At 38.6% G+C, this 19804-nt stretch overlaps 1 protein-coding gene across 8 annotated transcripts in view; it reads right to left on the bottom strand.

Moving 5' to 3' along the window:
- Positions 1-19804, bottom strand: part of pacs2 (phosphofurin acidic cluster sorting protein 2) — a 181329-nt gene that overhangs the window by 79432 nt on the left and 82093 nt on the right. For all 8 annotated transcript variants that reach the window (XM_052023706.1, XM_052023656.1, XM_052023674.1 and 5 more), the window contains exon 2: positions 2061-2148. In XM_052023706.1, coding sequence (XP_051879666.1) covers positions 2061-2148 — 88 coding nt within the window. The remainder of the gene's footprint in view (positions 1-2060; positions 2149-19804) is intronic.

The following is a 19804-nucleotide window of genomic DNA, read 5'->3' as shown; positions in this document are numbered from 1 at the left end:
TATTGATGATCTTCTGCTAATTCTATGGTACCAGCTTCAGAGAAAAAGCTAACAAAGATAAAATTCAGGCCTTGATTATTTGAACAATCATGGGAAATGGCATTCAGAATGATGTGGTGGCATTAACATGCCAAATACCAATGGGAAGTACATGCACACTTATTATTGTTTCATATAACTTAATTTGGCTATACAAATCATGCACCTGAGTTTGAGCAAGGATCATTACATTATTTTAAATCTTAACCGACTCTCAGTGTGGCAAAGGCAGTGATACTGTCTTTGGCTCTTTAACCAGAGATCTTATTTGTCAATTCCAACAGTTCAGGTAAGTATAATAAATCCCTAGCACTTGTTTGAAGAGTAAGGTGATTTCCTGTATCTGAAAAAGCATTCTTTCCCAACAGTTGGTTAGCCTTGTCTTTGCTGTTAGTAGATTCCTCCTGTGCACAAAATGACATCAATGCTTTCCAAATGTAGTAGTCAACTGAAAGCTTTCCCTTATCGCACCTTTGGAAGAGTATCAACTCTGGCAAAAAAACAAAAAAAATTAAAAGGAGAGAAGTCAAGAATGAAAAGGAAAGCTGGTGTTATCAGAAATTATCTGGAATCCCAATGGTTAGATTCAAAATGCCTTCTATCAATGCACACCAACATATTAGAGAGGAAATTTTGGAGGAGAACAAAGACAAGAAATCAGTGTCTCAATTCAAAGAGGATTAAATCACTGCAGTCAAACTTTCACCATTAATAATCTGCATCATGTGACCAGAAACTTAACTGGACCAGCCAAAGTGAATACTGCAGCAAGATACAGAAATCGATTGATCTTAGACTCCCCAAGGCCTGTCTATTGTGCAAGAAGTACAAGTCTGGAATGATGGAATACTCTGAGTTACCAGGATGAATGCTGGCCCAACAACACTCAACAAGTTCCCTCACCATCCAAGAAGTTTGATTGTTAATCTATCCTCTATCATATTCATTTACACTCTCCCTTCCCCAGTGATGTTTCACTGCACGGACTGCAGTAGCTTAAGATAATGGTTCACTGCCACCTTCTCAAGGACAATTAAAATGCCAGCAATTTCCATATACTGCAAAAAAATCCTGAACCTGTCTTAATCAGAGAAAATTAAACTTTCTCCAATATAGTATACATCGCAGATGATCACATCAAAATTATGCAATCTGCTCATTTAAGTAAACAGGTGACATACTCTTGACAAATGTTTAGAAATAAACTGCATTTTTAAACAAAAAGCATTTATTGAGCAGAAGTGGAACAAGTTTAACTATATGGGATTTAAAATGGAAAGCTAGAGATAAGAGAATGGAGTTCACTTGACTACCATTGGTGATGAGCAAAATTTGCACCCAGAAATTTCCACTGGTCATTGAAATGTGTGGGGTGAAATATGTTGCAACAAAAAACACTTGGATAGCGGAAGGTTTGTTAGACAGAATAATCTTTTCAGGTTTGATGACTTGTTAAAAATAGAATCTTTTTCCCATTTCTAATGTCTTTTTGGCTGTGTTTCCCGCTGGTATTTACTATGCCAGGTGTCTGAATGGCCAAGTGTTTCTCCTAAGTAGCATTTATATCATATTATGAAAGTAAAACAATTTTCTGGTTCGGTCCTGCACTTGCTGCAGGCTATGCTGTAAACATAAGTGGTTGGCAACTAGAACCAAGATTGAAGAAAATATAAAATGTAACCAGATTCAATGAGGTTGTTTTCAGTACAAAGAAACTCTCTTGCGATCTAGATTCAACAGATGTGAGTGTGCATTAGTAGCCTTAATTTGTCTGACCTTTCTCCTTCCTCTCTATGGAGTGAATGGACAGTGTCATATAAATGGGGAGCAGACATCAAATCTGGGTTACCTGACATACTTCTGAACCACAAGGATTCTGCACCAGAAATTTACAGCAGACTGCCACCCTCCAATCCTTGTTCGGTAAAAGGTCCCACCAAGCGACTAGTTTATCAATGGATTTTCTTCTATTTATTTTTAATAGAGCAAAGTTGGAAACAATGCAAGGTTGAATAACTTACCTGCATTTTAACAGCAATCACAACTGAAGTAAGTTCCTTGTCCAATTCCTTAACGACAACCAACTTCTTTAGTGTTAAGCTGCACAATCTGGAAAACATACATAACATTTGCTCAGGAAACATAATATGTGCACAAGCAAAACCCATTAGAACCTTGAGTAGACACTGGGTCATGAATACTCACTTCAATAGTCTTTCATGAAATAAACCCATCAAATAACATCATTGGAAATGCAATAATCCTAATCTTAATGGCTAAGGAAAGCAGTGGCAAAGAGTAAATCTATCAAAATGTAAAATCACTCATTACCCCTATCAAGCAGTCTTGAGTTCCATCCTGTTGAAGTCTGAGAAGGATGACTGCAGTACAAAAGCTATTAGCCTCATTAAAAATAAAATGATTCAACTTTTGATTAAACTTTTGTACAACATCAGGGTACACAGCTGCTAGGAGATATTAGGTTCCTCATGCAGGTGGGACTGGGAGGAAATGATCACTCTTTGGCTACCATTTACCTAGCAACACAATTAAAGCTCTGTCATACAGGGGAAAGAAATGAACATTTACTTTTTCCAGGCCCTGCCTCTTATGAGCATGTTGACCCACCGTGAAGTATGTTCAAATTGTCTAGTAATGCTGCAATAATATCTGTAAAGTAAAACAAAATTTACATCATGTTGGGCAAATCTGTAAGCAGTAGCGTAAATAAGGAGAAAACAAATGAATTTAATATATTAAGATTGTCAAAAGGGAGCAAAAGATGACGTCATTACACAAAACTAGGGTTTCAGTTCCCCAGTGCTATCATTCACTTTACCTAGCCCAAAACTAATACATAACAGATATGTACTCAGTTTATAAAACACAGCCTTTTAGCTTTGAACATCAGTCACACCTCATCTGGAGAACTGCAGTGAGTTTTATGGATTGCAGCTCAGGAAAACAGTGTGGCCTTGAGGTGGTGCAGAACGATACCAAAGTTTAGAATTACATGATGAGGACAGGATGATGAAGCTCATATGTCTCACCTTTGAACTTAAAAAGCTGAAGGTGACATAAACAGATTAAAATGTTAAAAATGATCCAGAAGGAAGAACACAGAAACTACTTCCACAAATGAGGAAAGCAACACCAAAGAAACGATCTTAAAATCAAAATTAGGCTACTCAAAAGTAGAAACAGAAACACAGCCACACAAAAAGTAGTAGAAACTCAACACTGCTCACCTACTTGACTAAAATTCTGAGGATGTATGGGTTAATTGGAATTTTTAAGACTGAACAGCTAAGGTTGCAATATGTAGTGGAGGTAACAATCAGCTATTGTTTAACTGACTGGTGGCAATTCGAATGCGCAGGAACGCAAGAAGCTATAGAGAGTAGCAGACTCAGCCCAATACATCATGGGCACATTCCTCCCCACCATCGGTAGTATCTACACGAGGCACTGCCTCAAGAAGGCAACATCTATCATCAAAGATCCCCTCCATCCAGGCCATGCCATCTTTTCACAGCTACTATCAGGCAGAAGATACAGAAGCCTTAAGTCCCACACCACCAGGTTCAAGAACAGCTACTTCCCTTCAACCATTCCATTCTTGAACTAACCTGCACAACCCTAATCACTACTTCAGTAATAGCAACGCTATGACCACTTTGCACTACAAAGGACTATGTTTATTTTGTTCCAATTGTTCTTTATTGTATAATTTATGTTTCTCATGTGAATAGTGTGTCTCAAATGCTATGTGCCTGTGATGCTGCTGCAAGTAAGCTTTTCATAGAACCTGTGCATACACGTACTTGTGTATATGGCAATAAACTTAATTTGACTTTGACAAAGTTCAAGGAGCTGAAAATTCCCTATATTCCTATAGATTTCCCCAAGAGTTACTTCCAAACATTTCTATTCGTCTCCATTGTCTTCCACATACAACTACTGTTGAAATGATTTAGCATATCAACCGGAAGCAAGCTTCTAATTTTTCCACTGCATCTTACCCAAGCTTACATTATTATTGTTGTGTCTGATAATGCACCCACAACACAGCTAACAAAAGAGGCAAAACCTTGTCTGCATCGCTCCAATGAACCATGAATTCTGCTACCCAGGAAAGAGTCCTGTGTATATGTGTAGAGCACGCACATAGCTTCTCCCCCAGGAGTCATATTTTAAATGCATGAACAGTGCAGCTGTATTGTTTGAACATTTAAATTATTAACAACTCACAGTTAAAAAGCGCATTTTATTATATAAAACCATGCTATGATGTTTCATTGTCATCTTTACAAAATTTGACTGAGACACAAGATGTATTTGCACAGCTTAGTGAAAGAGCTGGGTTTTAAAAGGAACATCTTACAGGAGGAAAGAAATATATAAAAAAAGGAGAGGTAGAGGGAAAGCTGAGGTCAAGGCAAGTGGAAACACCTCAGATGGCTGTGCTATTAAAAACTAGGGGGTGAGCAAGAGGCCTTCAAAAATTTTGAAGACTGTTGAACTAGAGGAGGTTTGATAGATGGGTATGTCCAAGGGAAAGGAATTATTTGAAAACAACTGAGACTTTGCTGGATCAGGAGCTAACACAGATAATGAGCTTTGGGGTTGTGGGTGAAAATGGCTTGCTGCGAAACATGGGCAATACAGTTTTGGATGAACTCAGGTTTAGAGGGTGGGAGTTGGAAGGGAGGCCAGATGTGAAAAGTGCCAGTGTAGTTTGCACACCTGGCTTTTGCTTTCAAGGATTTATACTGCTCACGGTGTCACAGAGAAACTCTGCATTCATCACTTTCCTCCAGACTTGCACTATATTTTTTTAAAGTGTTGGCAAAGATGTGGTGAAAGGGAGAAGATGCACATGTAAAATATCCATTCTTCAAGCTTCAGATTGTGCACTTGCCTTCATACATAAAATACTTCTCTGTTGTAAACAAAATCATTTGAGAAATGAAGAAAAAAATTTACAAGATTACAAGAACAGCAGCTGCATAGAAAACAGGATAAAGATGTCAATAGGTTCCACTTAAATAGTATTATAAAATTATATTTCTGATAAAAAAGACCCTATTGTCACAAAACAATGGCATTCCTCTCCAAACAAGCATGAAAGATATTGTCATCGCTGGTGTTGAATGGTACCACGTGCTGGTCACAGCAACACAATGAATGCGTCTCCACTTTGTGCAACAGAAAGGCATTCATACAGTGACAGTGAGCACAGCTCAACAGTGACTCAGTGTGCCATTCAATCAAACAGAAATAATAGGCTGGCTTTGAAAATCTACCCCAGAGACCCAGTGTTGCACTTAGGAAAAGAAAGAGAGAATAAAGTAGATGTTCTTGGTACAAATGCTTTCTTTAAATCAGACAACTACTCGGACCAGCATTTTATTCTTGTTGGCCATTCTACAAAGTACCTGCAATTGTATTTTAAAATGTATTTTTAAAACAATCTATTCATTATCCATCGTCTCATACAGGAATTCTTCTTCAGCAAACATACATGAACAAAGTCAATGTGACTAATGGGGGTGTTATTTCAAATGCTTAATACCATTGACCATAGCTCAAATCAGTCTACATTGTTGCCGGGTGTGAAGAACTCCCCTTCCCAGCAGGTCATTAACCACCAACTTCACTGTCCAGATTGTCACCTGAAGATGAATATGCAAACAAAAATGGGAAGGGATAAGGCGAGACCTAGTGAGGAGAGGTGAGAAAGATAACAGTCATAACTAGAAAGGACACTCCACCAAGGTTCTATTTGTACTCAAGATGAGCTAAAGACTTTATATCCATGACATCACTAAGACCTCTGTAGCACTGCCCAACTCCAACCCTGCCTCAGCCCATTTGCTGCTGAAAGGGTCACTTAAATCTGTGTTTCAATGAACTACTGGACATATCCCTAGTTCAACCCTTAGTAAACTTGAGATTATCCAAAACTCTGACTCAGCTTTCATGTCCTAATTTGCACCAATATACCGGGGTTGCTCCTGACTGCGCAATGCCTGGATGTTAAAATCTTACCCTTTTTTGAAATCCCTATGTAATCTTGCACTCCTCATACTCTATCCTCTAACCCTAAAAAGCATCCAAGATAACTGCATTCCTCTAAATTTGGGGTTAATCAAAAAGTCAAAGTAAATCCACCTTTTTCACCCATCTCCTCCTCCTTTATGACTGAACTTTAGTTTTCTGTCCCTTCTCTGGCTTGGTGTAAAATGTTCATTATTCCTTCCTGTGAAGCACCTTGGAATTTGTTGCTTTGTTTAAAAAGGTATACTTGGGAAAGTTGCATTATTTTTGTACTAACTCTATCAAAATCCCCAAATTTTGAATAGATTCTTTCTTAGCTTTCGCTGCTCAAAAGAACTACCAGATTCTGCAAACTTTCCACAAGTGAACTCATTAATGCCTGGCATCATTCTGGCAAACTTCCTCTCTACTCTCCAACATCATAATATCCGTTCTGAAATCTGGCACCCTGGACCTCATACCATACAGCAGCTGAGCCCTAACTAGCAACTGATTGTTAAGCATGACTTACTTGCTTTTGCATCCAATTTCCCTATTTACAAAGTGAAGCAATCCATGTGCTTTTTTTTAAAAAAGAGGAACAACTTATTTTACTACATCATCAAAAAAATGTACACCATCACCTCCTCTCACTATCACATCCTGCTGTTCTCATCTGTTACAGAATAGTACACATTTAGATGGCACTGCTTTAACACATTTTGTCTGCTCTGCTACACACACATCCATATGTTATATCAGATGCTCTGTGCATATTTCAAATGGGAATGAATAATTGGCAAGAATAATGTCAGAAATTCTTGCCCGTAGCCTCAAAATGCAGTACTGGGTGCTGAAGTGAGATCACAGTATCATATACAGTACAAGCATGAGCCAAGATCAAAGTGAACACAACATAGAGCAGAGCAACAGTGACAACACTATGCCCAATTTCTATGCCAACAAGCAGAGAGGTTGTGACCCACAGGTTAAGAGCTGCTACTCAAAACGTAAAAGTCACACCTCCAATGAAGGAAAAGGTGACAGATATGGAAAGAACATTTTCCAGTCGCCGACTGCAGCAGATCCTGACCATAACCGCACGTATCAACATCCCTCCTCGTCAGTACCATTCATGTTTAAATGAGTGTCAATGAGAGACCACACCAACATACAAATGTAGTCCTGCATGCCAATTTAACCTAAAAGGTGAAAATAAGAAATAATTATTTGTAGTCACAGTTTTACCACAAATGATGGCTAATTTAAGAAGTTTAAATTAGCACTAGGTGCTATTTTATGAAAATTTAATGCAAAGTACTTGAAGGTATGATTTTAAAACTGTAAAAACCAATGATTTATTCCTGATTTCAATGAAAATGTTTGCTGGAAAACTTTAAGTAAACCCATGAACCTTGTTCAAGGACACTAATGTAAAAGTGTTTTCATATCCCAGAGCTCATCAGAACTTGCCATTTTGAAATTTAAATGCTGCTTATACCCTATTCTACCTTGTTTTCATCCACAGCATCCTGATCAGGTGGCTTCAAAAACAAGTGGCAAGAAACCCTTGGGTCACGCAGTCCAGAAAGGAGGAAAGTACAGCCATAATAAATGGCTATGGGGAGTGGCACTACACAGGCTGGGGCCTGCCTGGCTGAGATGCTGATGAATGAACATTTACAGACACGACTGAGCGAAGTACAGCTCAAACTGTTCCAATCACTGTGCCATAAAGGATTATTAAATCAGAATCATGCAGAGACTGTGGAAGTACTGGGAGTCAGGAAATTCACATGGTAGATATCCAAGAATATGGCATGAAGGATGTGCATGGGTTGGAATTACAACCATCAGTATGAAGAACATGGGCCTGGAGACATAGAACATCTAAAACCGACAGGAATGATCTACCAGAACCAAGGGCATCTGAAGTGGACAAGTCACAGACAGCAAATGCAACTTTGTAGTTGTTAAGATGACCAGGAGGTCAATTAAATTTATAAATTAATTGATAACTGTGTATCAAATTGTCTAAATCTACCGGGAGGATTAAGTAAAGCAATGTTGGCTTCATCTCTTAGGTCAACAATCCCAGCAAAGAAGGCCTAATGACTCAGATGACTCTCACAGACAAGAAATGTCATTTGGATTCCCAACACTAGACTCTAAAACAGAAACCACATTCCTTAAAAAAAAGTGCAACATTCCCGTGGCACATCAAAATACTGGGAGAAGAAAATACTTATAAATTTGCATAGGATTTTGTTTTTTTACATGGGAAGCAGTGACAAGTATATACAGCAAGGGTACCTTCAACTACTTAGGTTACTTTAATGGCATAACTTTGAAAAGAGTATTGCACCATTCAGTATTGTTCAGTTGAGGGCCTACTGCATCCAAGGAAGACATTCTATTGCTAGCTCCACCTCGGTTATTTGCTTTTTCAGGAACAAAACTTAAAAACCCGTAATTATAAATGACATTACTGAAAAGAAACACATGCACTTGTTGTTTAATAGTTAGTTTAAAAGTATCAGCAGAGAGCACTATTATGCACATTTTCAGTTGCTCAACTCCTTTTAACGAGTAACTGAACCAGAAACAGGCAGTGCCAGCTAGGTACTAGTTCATACAAAACTGACTTTTACTGGTTCAGATCCTGATCAATTGTCAACTATTTTTCTACATCACGACCTCAAAGTTAGTTTGTGCGGCAAGCTATTTAAGTAGAAAACCAAATATCAGCTTGCTGCATCAGTCAAGATTCTGTGTCAGAATTCTCACCTCCAGTCAGGAAGGTTGTTGGATTAAACCCAATTCCAGAGAAACAAAATCAGAATCCAGGCTCATAGTTCACACCTTATTAAGGGGCAGTTACACAATCAGAAGTGCCAGCTTTTCAATGAAAGCTGACTCTTCCTCCAGGTTGGATGTAAAGACCTCATGGCATTATCTTTAAGGAGGACAAAGTACTGCCCGGTAGCACATTTATCCATCAATCAAACTAAAAAAAATACAGAATATCATTTTGTGCAAATTGGCCAGCAAATTTCTAATTTAATAATGAAAACATTTCAAAAGCACATTATTGGCTGTAAAGTGTTTTGAGACATCTTAAGAATGCAAAAGATGAGATACTAATTTAAGATTGTTTCCTCACCTAGCAAAGAGAAAGCTTTGCAATGGCAAGAATTCTAGGTCCTTCCACACACATCACATGCCCTTTACTGTAAATTTATTCTGAATGTAGCTACTAACTTCTATTCAAATAACGTTCAATATAGCTCCACCACCACATTAAGCCCTGCACATTTATATTACCACCCATTCACACCTCCACTCAAGATATAGAAATATATCATAACTTTATGATAAAAATGAATCTACTACATACAGAATGAAAACTCATCTCAGTTCTGATATTTATAAAGCTCCAAGCCAAATTGGATTTCTGCTTTCTAATTTCCTACAGCAAAGTAATCAAATCTGTCATAAGGGAAACAATACACAAGCCAGCTAGAAATAAAAATAGTCAACTCAAATGCAATTTGTGCAGTTCCATTCAAATTCCTTGATCTTCTGTCCTACTTTATACTTGTGCCTGTATCCCTCAGATTTCCATTGAATCAAGAGCTAACAACTCCCCAATTTTCTTTGAGACAAGCCGGCAGTTGCTTCTAATTCAGTCCCCCACCAGTACTCATCAATTAATTTCTCCTCCGAGATCTACCTCCTGCTGACCTTAATATTCTCAGCACAGACTTCTTACACCCATGTTAACTTGCTTGCCCTCATTTACTTGAGTACAGAGTCAGGAAAGATGAGCTGTCTTCTTGAACCAATGCAGTCTTTGTGGTGAAAGTACTCCTGATACTGTACAGCTCAAGGACTACGATTCAATGAAATGAAGGAACAGTGATGTTTCTAAGTCAGGGAGTTAGAGTCATATAAGGTTATAACCCAAGGTTAATAACAATAAGGTTATGACCTTGCACCTTATTGTCTACCTGCAATGCACTTCCCTGTAGCTGCGACACTTTACTCTGTATTCTGTTATTGTTTTTACCCAGTACTACCTCAATGCACTGTGTAATGAATCGATCTGTACAAATGGTATGCAAGACGAGTTTTTCACTGTACCTCGGTACACGTGACAATAATAAACCAATACCAATACCAATAAACTTGTGCAGGACAGAAACAGGCCCTTCCACCGACCTCAGCCATACTGACCTTTTTGCTCATCTGCATTAATCACATTTGTATGCATTAGGACCATATTCTTCGATACCTTACCTATTTAAGTGCTTGTCAAAATGCCTCTTAAACTTAGTACATGTATCTGATTCCAGCACCTCCTCTGACAGTGCATTCCAGATTATCAACTTCTCTGTGTTTAAAAAATGTACCCTTCTGGTCCACTATAAAACTCCCCATCTCGCCTCAAACCTATGCCCTTGTTTTTGAAATTCATACCATGGGAAAAAGATTCCCACTGTCTACCCCATCTACGCTTCTCATAATCTTCTATCAGGTCACCCACCACCTCCTTCACTCCAGGGAAAACAAGCCCAGCGTTATGCAATCTCTCCCAATAACTGAAGTCCTTCAATCCAGGCAACATCCTGGTGAATCTCCTCTGTGCTCTCTCCAGCACAATCACATCCTTCCTGCAGTGTGATGATCAGATCTGCACACAATACTCCAGGTGTTCTAACCAGTGTTTTGTAAAGTTGCATAACATCACAACTCTCATATTCTATGCCCCTACTTATGAAGGAAAGCATGCCATATGCCTTCTTCACCACTTTTTCTGCCCATGTTTCCAAAAGCTGTGCAGCTTGGATTAGAACAGAGGGGATGGTTGCTCCACGCAGTTGAGGGTCAAAGGTGTGAAGTATTCTGTTGAAGGAACATAAGCAAATTGCTGCAGCACATTTTGTAGATTGTAGTTCAGTGGTAGAATATTCATGGTACTGGAGACAGTGCAAATTAAGTTTGTTTTTAAGATGGGTTAATGGTTTAATGCAGAGCTTATGGAGAGGGACAGTAATGGAGAAAGCTGCTAACAATATCAGAAAGGACAACTAGTTGAGTGCAATGGTATTAAGGAAGTGGGTCAACATCACAGAAATCTTCAGGATATTCACTTGCTCCAAATCTATGCATCATCAACTCTGGCTTAAGGCAGCTCTGAGACACTTTAGGATTTGACACATTTTACTAGGTCTTGGTTCATTTGTCTCAACAGAATCTCCCTCAATTCTGCATCTAAAATCCCACATGAAATCCTGTCAAAGATCAACAAGTCCCTGAGACCTCTAAAGTTACAATTTGCATGCACCATCTTGCATTCTGCTAAGGATACATAAAATATCTCTGCACTCACCTGCTATCTCCTAAAAACTTGCAATGTAGTGTTGCTGGAATCATAAAAGGCTTTGAGATTCTCTTCCAACATCTTATTGGTTGACTTGTTCATTAAGTATACCTCCCTGCCTCTGTCTGACCAGATATAACAGAATCCTCACTTTTGTTGTTAACTCAATTAAGTCGAGTTTATTGTCATATGCACAAGTATGGTGAGGTACAGGTACAATGAAAAAACAATGAAAAACTAAAATTAGAAAAGCCAGCATAGCTATAACATTTTAACCCAACATGACAATGGCCAATCCAAACTTGACCCCAACCCAGGTACTTTTTTTTCCCCCCATACTCACCATAAACATAAGAAATAAACTGTTTATCTTCTAGAGGCTATCGCATCAAATAATGATCAAAAATGGAACATGTGGCAACAGGATGGAAATCATTCTGACCTGAATGAAAATCTGAGGCAGGTCAGCACAGCAAGGCCTGGTCTGAACCCAAATAGATCATCAGAATACATACCCAACCTGAATCCAACACATTCATGGCTAGTGAAAATCAAAAAAAAACTGCAGATGCTGGTAATCTGAAATTAAAGCAGAAAATGCTGGGGGAAAAAAAATCAGCAAGTTAGGCAGCATCCATGGGAAGAGAATAGTCAGCATCTTTGGCCTATGACCCTTGTTAGAACTGGGAAAGAGATAGAACAAGTTTCAACAGCAACAGAAATTTTTTTTTAAATTGTTGATACTAGAAATATGAAATAGATGTTCAGATCTAGTAATTAGTCATTGAACTTAATACAGGGAGAAAATCCTCCTTCCATTGCTTTTAGATATTTGGCAAGTTACCTGAACATTGGTATATGATATTTATTCTTTTTTTTGTATACAGGATGCTGTAATGATGTTAAAAGAAATGAACGTTCATGGTAAAGGATGGAGTGCCAATCAAGCAGGCTCCTTTCCCCTGGATAGTGTGGAGATAGTCCACTACGGGGCTCTTGACTTATGCATTACAGATTGTGGAAAGGCTTTGGGGTGTTGATTGGTGAGCCACTCACTACGGGTTAGCCAGCCCCTGACTGCTCTTGTAGTATATCATTTACATGGCTGGTCCAGTTGGGTTTCTGGTCCATGGTGATCCCCAGGATTTCAGTGTGGACTTGGCATTGGTAATGCCATAGAATATCAAGGATAGGTAACCGGACTCCTTCTAGAAAAGGAACAAGGTGAGATGCTCAGAAGGTGAGAAAGTGTCAGAAGTAGAGGAACAAACTAACTGCTATTTCTTCCAAAAAGATCTCAAGTGAAAGGCAAAACTGTGACTCAAAACTGCATGCAAAAGAAAATCAGAAATAAAGACACTTTAATTACCATACATTTTTTGAAACCAAGAGCTTACTGCATACACTGGTAATTCCATACAATGCAGTTAAAAGAACAAGTAGCCTGACGACTTGCAGTGTCTATTTCCACCCCCATCCTCTACAACCTGATCTTACAGTTGGCCTACTCATCTATCCACCCACTCCCATCCAAATGATTCCTTAAATGTTACTTCACCCTCAGGGTTACAGAAACTTACTTGAATGCAGTGTTGCCTATGCATTAATGAAAAAATGATATGGCCAGAAGGTGATTGATGCCTGGTGAATTAATCTCTGCCATTACTGCTTCAGGGAAAGTGTTTTGTTGCTTTTTTAAAAAAATAATTCTCAGCGTATGGCACTGTTTGGCAATAGTCACCCAAAAGTGACCAGAAAACATGGTGATGATGGTTTGATGTAATAATAAAGTGACCTGTTAAATCACTACAATGAACTGTTAAGAGTGAGCCACGTTAACGTGGGACAAGTAGCATTTTTTAGCTACTTACAGCTTACAAGCGGCCATCTTCCATCCTGGCAACCCTCTGACCCAGAACAGTTTGGTGCTCATTACTAACATGATATTTCTTACAAAACCAAGGAGATGAAAATTTCAGTATCTAGCTTATAAGGGCTCAAACACAAAATATCACTTTGTTGCAATTGGGTACTCTACCTCTGCTCTTGAGAGAGCTTTATTCTTTATTATATTACGGGGTGTTAGAGTACTTGATGTTGACAGTGAGTGACTACGAAGTTCTACTTTCTATCGAACATTCCTTGCCTTGATTAAGACACAGAAAGTTCAATTGACAAGTTGAACCACTAAAGAAATGATTCAGGTTAGGTGCATGTTAATTTGGCTTCCTTGCACAAAGTCTCACTCAGTAATTTCTCCACAATTTGTTTAACAGGTACTAAAAATAAAATCTTTCAAGTTGACATGAAACTTTAAGCACTCCATTTGTTATAACCTAATGCACTTCACCACAAAATGCACACACGCTTTCAACCACTTCAAGATATATTACAAGCTCAAAAGTCTGGAATAGAAACTGAATTTGTACTCTGAGTCAGTAGTGAGAATGCTACCGACTGGATTATGGCTGACATTTAATTAAATGACAGAACTACATTTCCATTTCAGAACTAATCCTCGAGGCTCAGCTGGCATTTGCAGTGTCTGAAAGAAAGTCAAACAGCAGAGTAAGATCCCATATACAATCCCTTGTAGATCATCAGATAATCACCACATAGTGGCTGACATTGTTATAATCCTTCCTAATCCTCTCTCAGAATTGATGCCATCCAGTTGGCGTAATGAATCTAACTCCTCAGAATTAAGGACTGAGCTGTCATAACCCGGATCATTCAGAATCTTTGATGAAAACAAAGAACAAGATGATCGCAATTTAATCAGGGGGAAAATATCTGGTGCCTTCACACCTGATCACTGATTCCTTCTCGAAGGATCAGATAACATGTGCATGTGAAGGCACATGTACTCTACATGTGTTATATTGTGTTTAATCAGACAAGTATATTAAATTTACCTTCAACAGTCTACAATTGAGCAGCTTCTTGACAAACACTGCCAACTTCAGACATGAACAATCTGCAAGAGATAGGACTGGCTGACATAGACCAATTATACCGCAGCAGATTTAACTGAATTGGCAGAATTGTGGTGATTGGGTGGGTGTGTTGCAGAAAACTGATGTAGATAAAAGCTCTCAATCACAAGTGCATAGCCAATACTCTCAGATCAGAATGGCTGCATAATGGTGTCTCCTTGTATGTTGAAATAATGCTCACATGTGCTAGAAGTACCACTATTGACATCTTTGAACAATATTGAGTTTTATCTCTCCTAAAGAAAAAAAATGGGCTGTTAACGATAAACTTTATTGTGGGGAAACTGGAGGGCTCGCATCAGACACACGTGTGTATGCCGGTGCCAACTTTCCAGTTTTGTTTCATTTCCAGATACAAATAATCTACAAATTACATGGCAATTTTACGTCAGGAGGGAAAACGCATTGACGTTTATCAATTCTGACCAAGGTAAAAACATAAAAAGCTGTCATTTGCCAGGTGTCATCATTTTCATAAGATCTGGAATGCAGTTAAAAAAATTGAAATGCATTGTCTATAACTTGGCTAAATGCCTCTTACATTGTATTTCAGAAATCTCAAAACACCCTTTGAAATGTGTAACACATTTTTAAAGCATTCAATGATATAACTATGGGTTTGATTCTGTCTAATATTTGGGACCACTGAGTAACAGATTTGAGAGAACTGTACACTGGGATACTTGTGCTTCAGTTAGGTCTCTGATCAATTCTTTAATATCACAGCTCTTTATCAAGTTCTTTACATGGTCCCTTTATCCAAATAACAAGGTGGTAAGTATACAAGCTAACTAGTTTAATATCTTTATTTTGACCAGGTTTAACAACATTAAGCATCTAAATTTCTAAATTAAGCAAATCTTCCTATATTAAAATTCCATGAGCCAAACATTCCTGCAGAATTGCACCAAAATTGATATTGCGAGATAATATGACACTGGCATTACAAAGTTATGGGACTTTTCCTGAAATTGCTCAGAGTCGTAGATCAAGTCACAAAGTTATGTTTAGGACTTTGCAGTCAATATCCTAGGCCAGAAAAGCTAGGACTTACAATGGACTTGAATAACTTCTGACTGGACTTTTCAAAAATAATTCAAACCAATAAAATTGTAAACAAATTTGTCTCACTTTCGTGGTCCCCACCAAAGGATATGGCCTAAAATGAGGAAGTTACGACAAGGAAATTATATTGCAAGTCCATATCCCACAGCTCAATGCTCTGGTATTCAAAATCTACTTTATTAGCTCTTGTTTTATGTGCAGATACTCATTTCAGGATATGTCTATATTTCACACACCACTAAATCTGCAATAATGACCAGATTTAACAGTAACTTTGCTAATCAAAGTTGGTGAGCTAGAGTGGCTGAATTGACAAGTTTACATTGTATATGTGAATAATGGAATCGATTCAATTTGTACAAATCATTCCACCTTTCCCTCAGCAACAATCAGAATCTACTGCAGTCTTGCTTTGTTTAGTGTACAGTTCAGGGGCAAGACTCTCTAATTCTATACCCTTGAGGCAGCTGTGTCTAGACAGAAACCCTTGACCTCACCAATAGCAGGCAATGTCGCACCACTCCCAATCTGCTGACTTGTGATATTGAGGTATCACTGCAATTACAGCATTATTCAAAAGGAAGGCATTCCATACCGCAAACAAGATCTTAAAATGTGCAAGCATTCAAAATACTTAGGACATTCACCATCCATGAGAAACAAAGTACAAATTACCCCAAGAGCTTGTTTCAATGAAACATAAAGAAAGCAGTATTAGTGACAACATAAATATTGATGGTGACATTTGGAAGAGCTGTTTTTGTTTTATTTGCTCACCTTTCCATTTATCTCCCTGCTATCATTGTAGTAACTCCTTAAGCTTCAGCTATAACCATTTTCATTTAGTGTTACTGGGCGATTCAAAAATAAATATGCATAATTTTCCCTGTAATATTTATAAAGATTCCATCTGATGCCTTTAGAAATAAAGTTATCAGAAGAATTTCTGGATTTCAATAAGTCACCTCAAGGAACAGCTCAGAGGAATTAATGAGGTACAATGTGAAGAAAATGAAAAATTATTAGAGTCCTTTTACAGATGTTTTGAAGTGTTACTTCTACTTTAGTGGTAACATTCTTAACTTAAGAATCAGGTTTAAGTCCATTTCAAAGACTTGACCATGTTCCAGACTCCCTGGTGTAGTTGAAGGTACTACCTCCGTTAAACAGAGATCCTGCCTGATCTCCCACGCAAGTGAAAGTATTTGGAAGAAGAGCAGGGATTTCAACCCAAGGTCTTAGCCAATATTTATCCTTCAACTAACAATGAGATTATCTGCTCAATATCATATTACTGGCCAAGTTACAACAGTGACTACGTTTCAAAGTATTTCAGTGGCTGCAAAGCAGGTTGGGTTGTTGAGGTTATAAAAAGCACTGTGCAGAGACAAAAGATTGTGCAGATGCTGGAATCTGGAGCAACACACACACAGTGCTGGAGGAACTCAGCAGATCAGGCAGCATCTATGGAGGGGAATAAACAGTCGACGTTTAGGGTCGAGACCCTTCATCAGGACTCACTGAGGTCCTGATGAAGGGTCTCCACCCGAAACATCAACTGTTTACATTTCCCTCCACAGATGCTGCCTGATCTGCTGAGTTCCTCCAGCACTGTGTGCATGAAGGCACTGTACAGATTTAATTTTCCAATTTACAAAAAAAAACAAAAAGCTAGAAGAACTCAGCAGGTCAAGCAGCATCTTTACAAGTCAACGTTTCGGGTCAAAACCATCTATCAGGACTGAGGACATCTGGTTCCACCAATCCCCTACCAACCTCTGTCCCCACACTCCCCTACCAAGCTCCATCTTCCCATTATCTCCATCTTCCCATTATCTCCTTCCCATCTGGTTCCACCTTTAACCCACCAGCTTCTATGCCACCCTCCCTCATATAGATATATACTGGTAATCCTTCCTCCTCTCTCTCAGTCCTGATTCAGGGTCTCAACCTGAAACGTCGACTTACACACCTTTTGCCTCCACAGAAGCTGCTTGAACGGCTGAGTTCTTCCAGCATTGTTTATTGTTCCAGATCTCAGCGTCTGCAGTCTCTTCAGTCTTTCTAGGTTTACCTTCTTCACAATGACGAGTAGTGACAGAAAATAAGAGCAACACAACAAAGCCACGTCAACCTTCCCACTCAACTGTTGACCTATTTTAAGCTATGTTTTACAATAGAAGTTAAACACTATCCACTAATCTTTCTAATAGAAATGCTTCATATGTGCCTCAGCACTATAGGAAATTTATCACATTTTGGGTATAATGTTACAATTACCAATCTCGTACAATGCACTTTTCTGCAGTGTCACCAGATAATAACTCTTTTTTCCCCCTTTCCATAATCTAGTCTATAGCATCCCTAACTGACACTATCCTGATTTGACATTAGTTAGCTCAGGACAGATCCAAAATTGAACGGACTTGTAATGCATGCTGATTTGTGGTGTACTCACCCACTTTACTAAAGGAGCTGGATCAGAATTCTTCAGTGTGTTGAAACGTTACTAATATCTAACCTCGCACGTGCAGAAATAAGCCAAGTCTACAATATAAACACAGTCAAGGATCTTGACAAGGATACCCTTATAACTAAGTAAAACATTTCCTTTATCTGATGAAACATACATATTGCCTTTGCAGTGCTACCGCAATATAAGAGTTGTGCTCAGTTAAAAGGCATTTGCTCAAAGGCTCCAAGATTTCTGTCTTTCTAGGATGCTCACCAGGAGACTTGCTCCATATATGAAATTACTGTTGCCAACAAACCCACAACAACACTTTAGGCAATCAGTTATAATTTGAAATTAGAATACAGATTTACTTTGCAGAAAAAATGGAGAGGAGCTTTACATAGGCAATTGTCAGGAGAAATATTCTGTGCTCCTAACTGGAGGTAATGAAGATGCAACATTTTGCCACCTGTCATTCACACACCACCCAGAACTCGTACAACATCACAATGGCCATCCAATAAGCCCAATGTTGACAAATGAAACAATGTAGAAATAAATGCAAGGAGAGACATACAAGTCCCATAATTCTTGCTTTCTAGTGCTAGATTTTGTACATTGGTAGCAGCAAATAATGTGTTAGCCTTGGAGTCAAGGGTACAAAAGGAATAAAAGAGTTTTGGCAAGGTCTCATTTGGTATACTGGTATGCATCTTAGGTCCACATACCTAAAAGACAGATTTGCCTTAGATCTGCCACAGTTTGGATTCACAATGTTGAGTCCTGAGTTAATTGGAATAACCCTATAATTGGGAAAATAGCCTAAACACAGGACTAGAAAATAAACTCATTAAGATCTACAAAGAACCAGAGGTTCCTCCATACTGTACATAAAGGTAGATCTCAAGCTTCCAGTGCCCAGACACTTTAATTCTCCATCGATTTCCCACTGACCAGACTTCCAACAATGCCCAAAGAACAGCACCTCATTTTATTTTGTGTCTAGGCACGGAACTCAAAACTGAATTCAACAATTTCAGGTTACCAACATTCCCCATTTGTGTTATAACTGACTGGTTCTGACACAAGGCCTTTCACCAGTAATATTAACTTAATTTTTTTCTCTCCACAGATACTTCACTGGGTATTTCAAGCATTTTGCTTTCGTTTCAGGTTTCCAGCAAATGTTAGGTTATGCATCTCACAATTCCAATGTTTGTTATTGTTCCTTTTCTTTCTCTGATTGCCAGCATTGAAAGCAGGACAACCTTGGTTTCACTCTGTCAGGCATTCCTTCTCCATCCCTCTCCAACTTAAGGTATTTGTTTTCTCACTCTTCCAGTTCTGATGAAAAGGTTATTGACTCAGTTTCTCTCGCACAGATGCTGCCTGACCTGCTGATTACTTCCAACATTTTCTACCTTTGTTTCAAAGTTCTACAAGGATTGTCAAGGTAAACAGTGAAAGGCTGATTCAACCATCTGGAGTCATCTAAAACCGGAGGCCATGGTCTCAGGATAAGAAAATAGTGATTTAAGATTGAGATAGAAACATTTCTTCATAGAGAAGATTGTAAATTGTTGGATTTCTCCAAGGGCTGTGGATGCTAAGAAATTCAAGATTTTGGTAGAGGATGGCAAAGTAGACTTGAGGCACAAGATCTTATTGAATGGCAAAGTAAGCCAAAGAGATGCAAGTCCTACACCAGATTCCATTCCTTGGGTTCTTGTCCAACTACTTTTGAGATGACTGCAACATTTCCTGCTATTCATCTCTTGTTCAAACAGTTGGGAATAACATGGAGATGCAAGGGGCATATAACGTGTT

Source organism: Pristis pectinata, chromosome 1, assembly GCF_009764475.1.
Source record: "Pristis pectinata isolate sPriPec2 chromosome 1, sPriPec2.1.pri, whole genome shotgun sequence".
NCBI lineage: Eukaryota > Metazoa > Chordata > Chondrichthyes > Rhinopristiformes > Pristidae > Pristis > Pristis pectinata.
The sequence above is the reverse complement of the archived record's forward strand: the minus strand, read 5'-3'. Positions and strand labels throughout refer to the sequence as shown.